General features: G+C 37.5%; 2 protein-coding genes across 5 annotated transcripts in view; one reads left to right on the forward strand and one right to left on the reverse strand.

Moving 5' to 3' along the window:
- The window catches only part of LOC112467320 (glutamate receptor 1-like), a 218591-nt gene extending 215000 nt beyond the window's left edge, over positions 1-3591 (reverse strand). For all 4 annotated transcript variants that reach the window (XM_025035901.1, XM_025035900.1, XM_025035902.1 and 1 more), the window contains exon 1: positions 3302-3591. In XM_025035901.1, coding sequence (XP_024891669.1) covers positions 3302-3557 — 256 coding nt within the window. In that variant the 5' untranslated portion in view covers positions 3558-3591. The remainder of the gene's footprint in view (positions 1-3301) is intronic.
- A 10486-nt stretch (positions 3592-14077) lies between these two features.
- LOC112467302 (transcription initiation factor IIE subunit beta) lies at positions 14078-15611 on the forward strand. The gene is made up of 4 exons (XM_025035858.1): positions 14078-14279; positions 14578-14836; positions 14920-15126; positions 15208-15611. Exons 1-4 carry the CDS (start codon positions 14218-14220, stop codon positions 15520-15522), a joined length of 843 nt encoding a protein of 280 aa, XP_024891626.1. The 5' UTR covers positions 14078-14217; the 3' UTR covers positions 15523-15611.
- The last annotated feature ends 167 nt before the right edge of the window (positions 15612-15778 follow it).

A 15778-nucleotide genomic window follows, 5' to 3' on the forward strand; every position in this document is an offset into this window, starting at 1 on the left:
CCTTTCGCATAATTCCACCAAAAGTATATGGTGCGCAGTGTCTTTGAAGTGACGACAGAGCAACGATGAGGAGAAGCGCGACCCGCGCGTGCGGCATAATTTGAGCGAGGCAACGAACCCTCTCCGTACACCCACATCAACACCCCGTGTCGACGACGTCTCTCGTGCTACAACCTTCCTCGTCTTTTCGTCGTAGTCGTCGTACTTACCCGTCGTACCGGTTTCTCCTCGTTCGCATAACTGCGGAAGAGAGACGCCGTCATTTCTATAGACATTCATTATTCACTACTCGCTCAACGTGCTTCTCTCGCTACCCTTTCTCTTTCTCTCTCTTCTCATCGTTCTCTTTATCTCACTTTCTCTCTCTCTCTCTCTCTCTCTCTCTCTCTCTCTCTCTCTCTCTTTCTCTTTCCTTCTCCGATACCCGACCCGATATGTACCTATTTTTCTTTCAGTTCCACTAGTTTCTCTATTTCCCACCATCGAGGGTGCCCGCCCGCGTCCGTTAAAATCGGCAACGGCGATAATCCGGCGAGCTTTTAAACGAGCATCGTTCGCCGTTCTACAAGCGATGGACTTTGTTGAAGGATTTCTGATCGACGAAAGAGAGCCAACGGAGAAGAAAGGAAGAGAACAAGAGCCTGGCGAAAGGCGGAATATTTCATGAGAACGGAAGAACAACGGTAAACGTTCGCGCGCGGTAATCCATCGGGGCAGTAATGTTTTGCACAATTCATACGGACCACGCTAAACGCTTTTTGATGACTCAATTTAATTACAATACGCTTCGATTTTCGAGCATGTGCGGGCAGGTACGCATTTGTAGAATCGATTAAATTTCACTGCTCCATTCGTTACGGTGTTATTTCTATATACTCTATAGCATTATTTTCACGTAGTTGCTTTACTTAAAAATGTAACGCTATATGATGTACTCGGCTAATATTTAATAGCGTCATTCATTATAGATTTTATGATATCGTGGCCTCTGTGTTTTTCGCGATTTAATTATTTGCGTATGATAAATAGCTAACTGCATCGTAGTTAATTGGTTTGGCGTTATGATATAGGAGATGCTTATAAATAAGTCGTGTAAATTCTCATTCAGATGCAATTACTGGGCTGAATAACACATGATGGCTTCGCAATCCAAACTGATCGGTAAACATCGACGGAATTAATTTTCGACTACGGAAGATAATATACGGTTATGGAAGGTAAGCTGTTACAGAGATCTAGAGCGGGCATATCGAATTAAAAATATCGAGTATTTATACGTAGCGCTGAAGCGCTTCAAATACAGGCGCGCTGGCACAATCAATTGATTAACCGCTATTACTATATTATACATACGCGTACTGCAATCTCGACGTGTCGATATATTCCGCTGCAACGTAGCGACCACGTTGAGTACACATCAAATATCGTAATATCATATCCGTCGAAAACAGATGGTCGCGAAAAATACTGTTTGTACTTATAATATTGGTAATGATGCAAACTTGGACAATATTTACGCGCGTCGTGCATTGAAATATAAATAAACGTATCGCAAAAGTACGTAAAAAGTTAAACATACAACGAAGTTACTAACAATTTAAAAAAATATTTTGTAAGCTTTCAATATTTATCAGAATGGACCTGTGTCCGGTAGTATTTATGCCGTCTGTATATTTTTCGAATATCGTTTTGGCTGCTTGTAAAAACGCTTCACGTTTTTTCCATAAAATTCGATCGCGGCCCGAGGAAAAAATTTCTGTGCGTGGATTCGTTACGGTATGTCAAAGTTCGGTCTCAATGAGAAAGTTTCACGATCGCTCGCCTCGTCTTTTCTTTGCGCTTTTTAGCTTGTTATTTTCCTGTATCTTCCTATTTTCAAATCGTAAAACGAGATTGATACGAGAAGCCGTACTAGTTGAAATTAAATTATTCATGTATTATAAGAAACTCGTCTCACAAAACACGAGATTTTCAAAAACAACATCAGCAATTTACTTTTAGTTTCCTTTTTAAGATGGAAAAGCATTTATAATTCCCGACTTAATTCTGTATATATTTTTCTCTGATAATATCACAAGTATATCAACAATATATGTATATGTATGTATATCCACGTGTAAAGTAAAATTTTCTGTATATAAATCGATATATATGTATATATTGATAGATAGATATATATAGTTAAATAGGTAGATGATACATAGATAGACATGTAAATATAGATAAATAGATAAATAAGTAAATAGATAGATAGAATAATCTAACTTTAAATTATTAAAAAAAAGAGATTTTAACAAACAGAACTTTATAAATGTGTAGTTGAAATTAATAATTTGTTCACTGATACGCTAAAAGCACATATTGTAAATAAACATTGATGTAATTATTAATTTAGTTTTGGTTATTAAGAGTGGATTAGATCTATACTATTCTCAATAATTTTTCACAATAATAAGATAAGAAATAAAAAAATATAAAATTTGAATATTTTTTTGAGTAATAATTAGCATTTAAAAAATGTTATTTGTTATTGCCTTTATGAAGAGGCAACAACAATAATAATAAAGTTTCAAATATTAAAAAAAAAAATAAAAATAAATTTAGCAATATTTCGTTTTACATCAAAACGCACTCATGCTATAACGATATCGTTACGGAAGCAACGTAAACAACATGTGAAATAGGAAACGTTCTTTTGACTACTACATCATACGATATCGATAGAATTTTGTTCCCAGTTTTATTATTCTGCTCGTTTTATTAATGTTTCTCATGTACCGGCATCTCATCCATCGCGCGTAGAAAAATATTATTTCAAACATTAAAATAATCGCACAATATATGGAGCGCGAATTCGAACGGCGTAATTAAGTGCGCTCCGGCGATCAAAATATAATGGCGCTGCGAGGGTCGCGATCGCGTAATGTCATGCATTACGAAACTATTTATTTTGCCCCGCAATTTTTCTATCGGGTGCAATCGACGTGATGTTGCCCCGGAGGAGGAGCCGATATTATTACTGGAACATGCTGCACCAGTATTTAGAATACATAAGCGAACGGTAATGTTTGCACACGGTGGCTATGTATACCCCGAGTTCAGTAACCCTTCTGCCGACGGCAGACGTGCTCGACGAGGTTGAGCCCGGCGAGCACTCGACTCGGCGCGTTTCTCGCGAAACGGTCTATATAGCTGTAAAGTTCGGTACCACTCTCGGGACTCTCGGCGCGGCGCAGCGCGGCGCGGCGCCGCGGCCGTGTATACAACGATAACGATGTACAACACACAAACAAACGCTCACCAATGGTAATCTTCTCGGGAAACGCCGCGGGCACCAGGACCAGGAGGACAGTTAAGGCCATGGTCATCATCGTGGCAGTAGATGTTAGTCTGCTGATTCTACCGGCACCAGTGTTTTTCGCGTTTATCCCGACTCTTTCCGTACCTTTCCCGGGTACGGTCGACGCGGCGGTAATGAGAGAAATCGCGGTGGCGCGACGCGGACGCCGCCGTCGCGACGAGGGTGGTCCACCCGTCTCGTGAACAACCGGGAGCATCTTCCGTGCTCCGTGGTCTGACACAAACTACTGTACTCCACTCGGCGTGAACTCGATCTCTCTCCTGAACCGCCCCAGCATCCCTCTCGTCTTCTCTCACCCCCCTAACTCCACCCCCACCCCTCTCTGCTCTCGCGCATCTCTCTCTCTCTCTCTGGTTCGTGGACCCCTTAACCAGCAGCCACCCTCCCCGTCGGCCGTCAGCTCGTGTTTCTCGCCCTCTTCCGACGCGCGCTGCAGCGCTCTCTCGCTCTCGATCCACCCTCGGACCCGTACCCTTCCTCGCGACTTCCGCCACCACCGACGCAAGCATCCTCCATCCTCCCTCTGGCGGATCCCCCGATCTCCCTCCCTCTCTTATCGTTCTGTGTTCCATCCTCTCTCCCTCTGTCGCGCCCTCGTGGGCTCGTGCTTCACTACGGTAGTTCGGGGTGGAAGCGTACGTTTAACGCGCATGTTACGATAGTCGCGGCGCGCGTGTTCGTCTCGGAAATATTCCACGCACCTGCTGACTGGTGCCACGCCGCTACCGATACCGCCACCGATATCCTACCGATACCCTACGCATCGCGCCGGGATAACTGTCTGTACTGTCTGTAGGCCGGAATTAAAGCGCGGGTATATTTTTGCAAGTTCATTAGCGACCGACTCGACACGATTCGACATGGCCGCGCAGCATCACGATGATTCATATACGCGCAACAAAATTGATTTTACCGAAATACACATCAATCAGTGTAAATAAAATAAGTTTATATGTATAACATATTATATTATAACAAAATAAAAAATCTCGGCACAGATGGGAGAAGTCACGCCAAATTATTAAACGCAAATGTATTGAATTTTAAATTTAATTTAAAAATGCAAATCAAATTTCGGAACAATCTTTCTTCTGTTTAAATTACATTAACTATTTTTTACGAAGCTTACTCTATATTTAAAATATTTTTTATCATTTTTACTAATGTATCTGATATCAGTCATATCTCTTTCCTCAATTGTAAGATAATAAATCCAGAAAATAAGAAATATGAGAAAAAGATTTTTAATTCTTTGTTTTCTTTCCGACATCTTTTACTTGCGCAAATATATGTATAACTAATATAATTTTCAGATCTATTTTCTTATAAATTAATTATAAGTTAAAATAATTGATAATTTGACTTACGGATACGATGCGCAGCAGCGGAGTTGAAACACAAATGTTAATCTGAAAAATACAAAAGTATTTAAATTATATTAGTGCCGAAATAATTAATATATCAAAACTAATTACTGTATGAATTGAATCTTTCATTCATTTCTTTAGATAAAAATATTTAATAAAATAACTGTATAATTTTTTAAAAGAACTATTTTTGTACGAACAAACTTTTCTAAAATTTAATAAACAATAGTCTAATTTTTGTATCAAAAATGCAAATTGTCACAAAATATCAACTATGAATGAACAATTCACTTCAATAAATGCGAGTGATGCCGCCGCACTAGCAGTTGCTATTCGGAATTAATTGATATGAGTTATTTTTTCGTATTTGTTTGCGCTTGCTCGCTAAATCCGGAACTGATTTAAGATACACGCACAAATACAAATGTATATATAACGCAGTGAATAATACAGAGTGGTGTATACGTAAAACCGGCGCCAAACAGTTTTTTGTAACTGTATTTTGCAACTGTATATTTTACGTTTGGGGCCGGTTTTATGTGCGCCACTCTGTATTATGAATGTATTGGCGTTCAGAATACATCATACGGCCATCGCGGGAACTGGTTAATTACGCAAGTAACAAGTGTGGTGAATTATTTAAATTGCTCACCCACACTTTCTCCACCGATGCCCGATGCCGCCCAGGCCTGCTCCTCCTCCGCCTCCTGCTCCTCATCCTTCGCCTCTCTGGTCCTTCGGTTGTTTCCTTGTTACACTCGCGAGACGCGAATTATAAGTACGCGTTAATTGTTAAAGTACGACGATCGCGCGCGCAACGCTTTACACCGCACTTCCGAGATTAACTGAAACTCGCGAAAATATGCAGGTTATGTTCTCGCGCGATAATCTCGCCAAAAAGCGACACTCGCGCGAAACTTTATACGGCACTCCCGACACGTTAATCACACATTTTTCGCACACGACGCGCACTGTATTACGTGTCGACGGAAGAATAACGTAAATAAAATACGAGCGGACGACGACGGTACGATACGTTTGCTATCCGCGACGTCGCGCAAAGTAAAGTGGGTGGGCGAGCTCACAATGGCGGAACGAATTCGTAAAATTCGCGCGGTCAACTTCACGCGGTAACCGCGCACTGCACCCAAATGTCCCTTGCTGCACCTCTCGCACTTTAAATAATAATATACTTCCGTGTTTTACGGTGATTATACTATCTCATTACAGCATATGTAAATAAGCGTGAGACTCAAAGCTAAAGGCAAATATATGCGGAATACAATAATTGAAAGACGATTACTGATACCAACTGTTAATGCGCCGCGCGTAGATTTGAATCAAACATACATGTCTCGAAATATACAATTTAATTCTCTGATATATAAACTTCTGTTAAGCGGTTGATAAATATTGAAATACGGCATTAACTATGTTTGTATTTGCTGATTAAACGCATCGCGGACGCCGCCCGGTTTAAAGTCAATCCTTTTCGTTGTCGCGATGTTTTGTTAATAACCGAAAACCTTGGTATGATCACGTCGACAGCTTTTCATTCCGATACCGCGAAGTGTCACGCTAGTCAATTAAATGATTAATTAAGACTCATCGAATAGTCCATATCCATAAATATATAACCATCAGAATTCAATATTGTATGCGATACATTTCGAGATAAACGCGAAATATATGTAATATTCGTATAATAAATCGATATATTACAGCATTCGATTACGTAATTATTTACAAGGAATTATTATATCATATCCGCGTTATCCTTTCTTTAATCATCTAGATTCTTAGAGATCGCGTCTGTTCTTAGTGCTTGTTGCGTTTCGAGAAATAGTAAGCTATCACACGAAATTAATTACGCGGAGTGATGAAAGTTAATCATTCGTAAGAAACAATCGCGTTTCGGAATGGAATAACGAGACGATATACGGAGCGGCTTACGACGCTACTTGTTTTCTCGAGCGTCGTCGTGTAAATGATAACACAATGACTCAGCGCGGTCACCGCGCCGCGATAAGGGAGTAGGGGTAGGAGTAGGGGTAGGCTGTCGGTTGACTTCTTTCGACACCGTCAAGTACCACGCGAGTCAATTTAAAATATTGCACGTGTAATACATTTCGAGATAAATGCTAAATACACGTAATATCAATAACCAATACATCACAGCATTCAATTACGTAATTACTTACGATTCGATTACAAATCGTTATATTATATTTGCGTTATCCGATCTCTGATGGAGAATAATCGCGTTTGTTCATATAGTGCTTGTTTCGCATTTCAAGAAATAATAAGACGCCACACAAAATTAATTACACGGATCGATGAAAGTTAATCGTTCGTAAGAAACAATCGCATTTCGGGATAATATACGGAGCGGCTTGCGACACTATCTGTTTGTTCGAAAGCCGTCGTGCGAATGATAATACAATGATTCGGCGTGTGGCAGCGTCAATTTTGTGTATATATGTATGTATGTAGTACATGTGTGTGGCACGTTGGACCTGCAAAACAACGCCTACTGAGCGTTAGTCAATTCGTCGTCGAAAATTCGTTACAAAATATTTAAAATTTATAAAATAAATGTACACCAAATGTGCTGTTCCTTATATTGCAAATCGATTCAATAAACAGGCTATTATCGCGGTTTATTTTCCATCTCGTTCTGCATCGTAAAGATAATGTGTTACGTTACGAATATTAAATTAATTCTAGATATTTATTTGTTAAATCACATCGCATTTTAAGAATGGTTTTAGCTGAGTTTCTCAGTAGAAAGACGATTAATGATTGAAAACTTTCAAGATTGCATCGGCAACTTTTCCCGATACCGCCAAGTATCACGCGAGTCAATTTAATGATTAATTATGATCCATCGAATAGCCCATAAATACTCAATAAGAATTCAATATTGCATGTGCAATACATTTCGAAATAAATGCGAAATACACGTAATATTAATAATCAAACAATATTTCTCAGCGTTCGATTATATAATCATTCTATACGGCGTATTGTACAGGGTGTGGCAAAAGTAAGTACTCAATTTAAACTGCCTATAACTATATATGTAAATAAAAAAATTACCAGGTTTTTTATGTTTTATTTTTATTCGGATTTTAAACTTTTGTAACAATATTTAGTTAAATAGGATAGCGTTTACGCGAAATTAAACGCTCTTTTCATGGCATTTTTCATGACAGTGGTCAAAACTTCTGGATTTGTCACCTGTTCTCTATATTTCACGACGAATATTCTTTTTCAACTTCTCCATTGTCCGTGGCTTGTTCGCATAGACCCTGTCCTTCAAGTTCTCCCACAAGAAAAAATCAGAAACAGTTAAATCAAGAGATCGCGGCGACCAAATCGCCGAAATGAGAAATTAAACGTTTGAGAAATAGTGTCTCTCAAGAACCTCATTGTCTCGCCTGCTGTGTGACATGTTATATTATCTTGTTGGAAGCACATATTCTTTCCAAATTCAGCCAATTTAGACACAAAAAAGTCAATCATCCTTTGATATAGCGCTCGCCTCCGATAGTCGAACGATTCTGATGTCTCTTGCGATATTCACGCTGAGTTATAGCACAACCGACAAATTCTTTTGAATAAAACTTGACAATTTCGGCACGTTCGTGCGATGTGTAGTGATTTATTATTAAATTTTGCACCGCGCGCACAGTGTTCAAAGAAATATTGATTGAACTTACACCGAACAGACATGACGGCCCGTTTTCCCACGGTCCTTACTTTCACTCTGTTGCCGAAATATTGTAACAAAAGTTAAAAGTCCAAATAAAAATAAAAAACCTGATTATTTTTTTATTTACAATGTAATTATAAGCGGTTTAAATTAGATACTTTTGTCTTAATTTGTATATTATATCCAATATCTAATTATTTATAAAGAATAATCTTGCTCGTTCCTCGTAAAGAATCTCGCGAATCTTTTACAAATAGTACTCAAATTTTAAGTTGTTAGTTCAAAAAATGTATAAATGTGTAAAAATTTCAAGTACCTTTATTTCCATATATTTTAAATCGTATTTTTATTATATTTAATTTTAACGATTGATAATCTAATATTTGAAATTATCAAAAATTAATATATTAAAATAATTGTCTTTTTATGCAAACGTTTTGATTCAAAAAAATGTAAAATTTGAAAGTAAAATACTCATAAAAGATTCCAACATATTTGATCAGGGATTCGAGTCCACTTGAAAATAATACTCTTGTTTTTCGAGATACTCGATAGATAGTGCGAACTATTTGTCCTGATTCGAGTCTATTTGAAAATACCTGCTTTCATTTCTCGAATCATAGAGAGTTTGAAAATACACCAAGAGATTCGAACTTATACTTGTAAAATATATTTAATCTCATCGTCAATGATAACACAACGACTCGGGGGAGCCGTTAAAGTCTTAGAATCTTAAGACATTACTTAAGATGGTCTTGAAATAAGAACAGACTATGAATATCAGCCTCAGATATCCGTAGCACGTTAGATCTACGTTGCAAAACACGATGTGCATTTTATGTCAGTTAGCTCGTCATTGTTATGAAATATTCAAAATATCACAAAATAAACTAATATGCTGCTCGTTATATTTTCAGTTCGTCTCATTATCGACGTTTTGTCAATTCCTAAAAACTATGAAGATTACGTCGACAACTTTTCTTCGATACCACGGAATACTTAATAAATACGAATCAATTTAATGGCGAATTATAAGACCACTGAATCGTCCTCAAATATACAATTAAACTCCAATATTGCAATACACTTTGAATTCATAAATGTAAAATGTACGTATTATTGATAATCAATGTATCAGCTTTCTCTATTAGGTACATAAGTTATTCAAGTTAATAATTCATCTTACTTCGCGCTCTTAATTCGGGCGGTAAGTCTGACTCGGCAAAACATGTAATGCGAAAGATATTCAATGCAAACATTATTAAGAAGATTATCGCGAATTTTAATGAAAGAACGACACCTCTAACTCCGATTAAATGCTGCTGCTGCTACTTCGATACAAATGATTAATCATGGAAATTAATTATGCAAGTCGATAGTAGCTAATCGTTCATAAAAAACGATCACGATCACATTTCAGGAAAGAATGACGGAACAACAGAACGGCCCGCGGCATTATCTATTCCTTGGAGCATTATATTGCGAATTATATTTATACGCATTAAATTTATGTACGCCGAATATGCTATTTGTGTAAACAATTCTTAAAAAGATGGAATTATTGCATTATTATTGCATTAATCTATATTATCAAAACATGCGGAACATACGTATATAAAAACATGCGGAACATACGTATATAAAACAAAGGTATATAAAAAATTAATTTATCGTATATTTTATTTACGCGGATAAATGTGCTTTATATAAATTACATGTTAGATTTCCCGAATGTGATACAAATTCTCTGAATTTAAAATTGTTTCTTGACACAATCGGATTTTATATAAAATTTTAATTATTTGTAATACTTTAACACGCTTTTTTCATAGATATAGAATTAAAAAAAATCGACTTTTTAAATCTTGCCTTACCGAAATAATTCCAAAATCGTGTTTACGTTTATTTCAAGTCATGCGATTTTATTCTATCCATTTTAGAAAAATAGATTTCCCTAGATATTACATGGAGAATTACTTTAACAAATACCTACTTCAGATAAGAAATAATTTTTGGATATACACTTAATACGTGCTGTTCATGCACGTGTTTCTCACTCGTTTCTCACTTCGTATTAAGTACACACAAAACGTAAAATATGTATCTCTTAAAAGTTTTACAGCTTTTATATGATGTACAATGTAACAAAAGAACGGCTCAATGTCGCCTTTGTCCTGATGGAAAGAGTATCCGATATTACATGCACGCGTGACATACATGCATACACATACACACAAACATATATATGTAGGTACACATGTATGTACACACACACACATTCTCTTTGCCAAGAAATTCATAAGAATAAGGTATAACTTAGCAGAAAGAGCTCGCAGCGTCGCAAACAGTCTCGTCTAATATATGCGCGACGCGTCTTCGCTCGTTGCTCGGATAACTTTCTTCGTCGAGGTTTTAAGCGGTCGGACGGTCAACTTTATACGTCCGCGCTGGCGAATTATGGAAATCCTTCCTGAAAAAGTTCAAAGTGCGACGAGACCACGCTAACGTGTCAAAAGGTGCAAGTCGTTGTTAAAGTTCGTCAAAACTTTTCAGAAAAAGCATTAATGTTTGTCCTGACGCTATCATGTTATCATTTTAACACGCGATTACATATTTGCGATTTAATAGCCGGAGATCAGCGCCGGAACTACTTAATATAAATAACGTAATTAATCCGCTTGCTAACGAAGAACCAATAATTTACTCTAGAGACTCTAACAATAAGAATTCATTTTTTTTCTATTAAACATATGCGTTTCAAAAATTATTAAAAAAAAATTTATTTAAAAAAAAATTATTATTTATACACAATGAGTATTTTTATTTAAAAAATTTTGTAACAGCCAAATCCCCCTCTTTCTCTTTCGTTTTATTACAAGAGTAGTTAATTAATTATTGTTGAATAAAGTTGCGTAGGTATTATCGTAAACGCTGCAAACTTATAACACGAGACAATAGATATAGAAAAAAAATCTGTTATGTTTGTAAGATTACGGGAGTTTATTCCTTCAATGCAACGTTTATCGCGACTTGATTTACTCGCGCAGGAGTAATTTCTCGTTCGCCAGGTGACTGCAGTAAATCTCGCGGATTCATGCCCAAGTCGAAGGTCCTCTTATGCTTTTCGACGCGCGAAAGTCGTAACAATTCGACTGCGGAATAGGGCAAGCCGCGCGTGCTGTGTTGCTCGCAAAACGCAGACGCTCGGCGTCTCAGCGTCGCGTCGGAGATGCGGGAACACGTCCGAGAAGGCGAGAAGTACGGACCTTTGACGCGTAAAGCGTGTCCCGAGTGCGAACAAACGATCGTAATCGTAAAACGTCGCTCTGGATCATTGGCCGATGATTGCAGGGGAAGCGATTTGAAATTTTCTTCTCGTGAACCCCATCGACACGTCACGTAAAATTCGCGCGTGCTTTAACTAACTCGCACTAACTACTTGGTGGTAGGACTTATTTGTAATTTTTGCTTGGCAGCGTACATATTTATTCTCTTCAACTTGTCTTGTTCATCCGTCAAACTCTCACAGAGTGTATTCAGCTCCTTCACTTTTGCACAAATTTTCTCTATAATAATGTCTGTTCTTTCAAACATTTCAGTATGAAGAGGTATATTATCACTGATTGACAAAGTCCTCCAGCTCTTCGAGAGAGAGCTCCACTAATTCCTTCCTTTGCGACATAGCTAGAATTATATTTGGCTTGTAATACTGCACACATGTAAATGTCCTTTCCTCCACTCTAACGTCTTGAACCACGTCGACGAAGAGCTCCTTTCTTAAGTAATACGTCCTGGACTGATCACAGTACACCAGCCACACAATGTTCTCCATGCACAAACTGAAACTGGCGCATAGTGCCACTCTGTGCCTCAGGTTTTCCCCAAGGTTTATTTTCTCGAATACCAGTTCTCTGTCTTTACCGTGCACCAGAATTACCGCGTTCGCGTGTTTCGTGAGAAGCAGCAGCCCCGTCACCTTGTCTCGCCTCTTCACAGGCAGGATGTCCACGATAGCGACGTCACTGGTGTAAACCAGCTGCACAGGGTACCGCTTCCTGTTCCTCAGCGCGTACAGCTTCCTGTCGTGCGCGACGACGCACCACCGATTACCCTCGGTCTTCCAGCCAGCAGTGAAACAGCTGACGAGCTGTGGCTCGGTGCTCGCCGTGTTCAGAGGAAACGTGCACACCGTCTCGCTCGCGTTCGGCACGAGGGGGAACAGCAGCGAGGAGGACTTGTCCAACTTGTTGTCGAGGTAGACGCAGTTGCTGTAAGCGACGAGCACCTGGAAATACTCATTGCCCATGTCCAGGGCCTTCTTGCTCAGGAGGGCGAACTTGCCGGACCGCAATATCTTGTAGGCGCCCTGCGGCGCGCATATCAGGAAGGCCCTGCTGCCGAAGAACTGTAGCTTTTTCCGGGCCCGGCGTCGTCAGGATCCGGGCGTCCCGCGTCGCCTCGGTCGATTCGTTATTCACATAGGGGAAGATGACGAGCCTGTCGTCGTCCCAGCAGAAACACGTCTCCACGCCGTAAAAGTCGCACACGGCGAAGTGCCTCGGCACGATGTCCTCGTCGTCGAGCACGATATACATCATACGGATAGAATCAACTCTTTAACTGCGGAAAAGGCGTATTTATATTCCAGGAAAAATTTTTATATATTACATATAAATTATGTCCATATATTTTCTTTTCTTTCTCTAGTATAATCTTTGTTCATCATATAAGAAAAAAATAGAAAGAAGAATTAAAAAATAATTAAAAAGATCATTTTTGCATTGTTTTTTAAATAAAAATACAAAGTTTGGGAAAATGAGAAAAAGTGCCTATATATATGTATAATTATATATACGTAATAATCGTATAATATAAAATATAATATTGTACGTATTTATATATAGAATATTATTTAATCTAATCGCAATTAATTTTACTTTTTGTAAAAATACAATGCAAGAATTATATTTCTAATTATTTTTCAATTATTCTTATTATTTTTCTTATATATATATCTATAAAAACAGAGATTGTATGTACAATAGAAAAAAAAACACATGTGAACATATTTCATAATTATATAGATATGAAAACATTTTTCTCGAGTATGTCGAGTAAGAAGTACGAAAGTACTAAGTGGAAAAAATAACCTTTTATATTTTTAATTATGAAAATGTGTGGCCGATTGATTGTTAATGAAAAAACCATATACACAGTGACTATATCCCCCATAAGGTTCTCAACTGAAGCGCATCGTAATTAGAGAGATAAAATTAAGATTTAAGCAGACAAGAAATGTAAAAATATATAATAAAATCCTGCGCATTAGACATACCTATGATTTATTTCTCCGCGTATCGCGTATGCATACGTTTATGCATATTTTATATGACGACTGTGCAAAGCGATAAATATCGTTTGATAAGCAACGATACCTGTGATCCCTAATCGTAATAAAAATCGTTTCCAAATCGTAATAAAAATCGTGTCGTTTTATGCAGGAGATACGAGAGACGATGAACGAGAAGCTTCAGAGGCTTCAGACTTCAGGCACCGCCAGAGGCGCCATCAGACACCCCGGCGCTGCCCGCGCTGCCGTACTGCCGTCTGCCGTACTTGCGCAGTAGCGTCAGCGTGTAGCGTGTATTCAGGGTCGTCGAGATTGCATTGCGATTTGCGATTCGACATCTGGTGAGAGGTTAAGTTTTGATGTCAGTACGTTAAATTATGAAATAAGAAATCGTGGCGTGGATGTGATTAATATATATAGCAAAATGGATCCGGCTTTACTCAGAGAGCGAGAGCAATTCAAGAAACGTGCTCTGACCACACCAGTGTGAGTATTTACGTTACTTTTTGCATCTATTGTTGTCGTACCCGTCTACCGATAGCATTACATATATTTAAGGCGAAATATTAGGAAGAAATAATAAACATTTATATATAGATGTTTAATTTTATGCAGATACCTTTATTTTATCTATCAAACCTTGTATCTATTAAGTCCAAGTACATAACCTATTATAGTATTATGATAGTAGTTTATCATATTATAATCATATCTGTAATATATATTATAATATTTGGATTATTTGCGCCAAAATATAAATATATTTCTGATAATGTGATTACAGAGTTGACAAGAAGAAGCAGGAGAAAGAAACAACGAAAGATGAGCCGCCAAAGAAGAAATTTAAACCATCGTTCGTATCTACAGGACCTAAATTGGACATGGTCAATTATAAAACTATGACTGGTAGTACGCAATACAAATTTGGCGTGTTAGCGAAGATAGTAAAACACATGAAAGCAAGGCATCAGGAAGGGGATGATCATCCGTTAACGTTGGAAGAGATTTTAGACGAAACAAATCAATTAGACGTTGGATCAAAGGTATCGTTTTCTATTATATTCCTATTTTGTATTGCTATTTGCTATCGAGGCAAACTATTTATTTTCCTTTTGTATACTTTCAGGTCAAACAATGGCTACAAACTGAAGCTTTAGTACAAAATCCTAAGATTGAAGTAACCGATGGTAGATTTGTCTTTAAACCTATGTATAAAATTAAAGATAAAAAATCCTTACTGAGACTTCTAAAACAGCACGATTTAAAAGGTCTCGGTGGTATATTACTGGAAGATATACAAGAAAGTTTGCCACATTGTGATAAGCATTTAAAAGTAAGTACAAATATGTAGAAACTTATTTCTGATCAATTCTGATTTCTGATTTAAAAAAATGCTAATATTCATATATTTCAGAATTTACAAAACGAGATATTGTATATTATACGACCGCTCGATAAGAAAAAGATTATTTTTTATAACGATAAGACAGCTCAATTCCCCATTGATGAAGAATTCCAAAAATTATGGAGAGCTGTTGCTGTAGATGCCATGGACGATCAGAAGATAGATGAATATCTTGAGAAACAAGGGATTAGATCGATGCAGGATCATGGGCTCAAGAAGCCAGCACCAATCAAACGAAAGAAACCTGTTAATAGAAGGAAACAATTTAAGAAACCAAGAGATAATGAACATTTGGCAGATGTTTTGGAAACATACGATGATTAAGAATTTCCTGATTATTCTGCCATATCAAATAAACTTACATAAAAATTATAAGAATAACTGAATGTAAATAAAGTAGGGATATTACTAAATTTGCTTCGTAAATATTATTCCAAGTAAAAATATTATGAAAAGTATCTTTACACATTTTCTTTTTTTTTGCCTGCGCGAATTATTACTACGTAACGCTACTTATATTCCAAATGTTCATTTGCACCATAATGACACCATAATAGTAAGTAAAATAAATTATTGTTTA

Source organism: Temnothorax curvispinosus, unplaced genomic scaffold (genome assembly GCF_003070985.1).
Source record: "Temnothorax curvispinosus isolate PA1 unplaced genomic scaffold, ASM307098v1 QBEX01017148.1, whole genome shotgun sequence".
NCBI lineage: Eukaryota > Metazoa > Arthropoda > Insecta > Hymenoptera > Formicidae > Temnothorax > Temnothorax curvispinosus.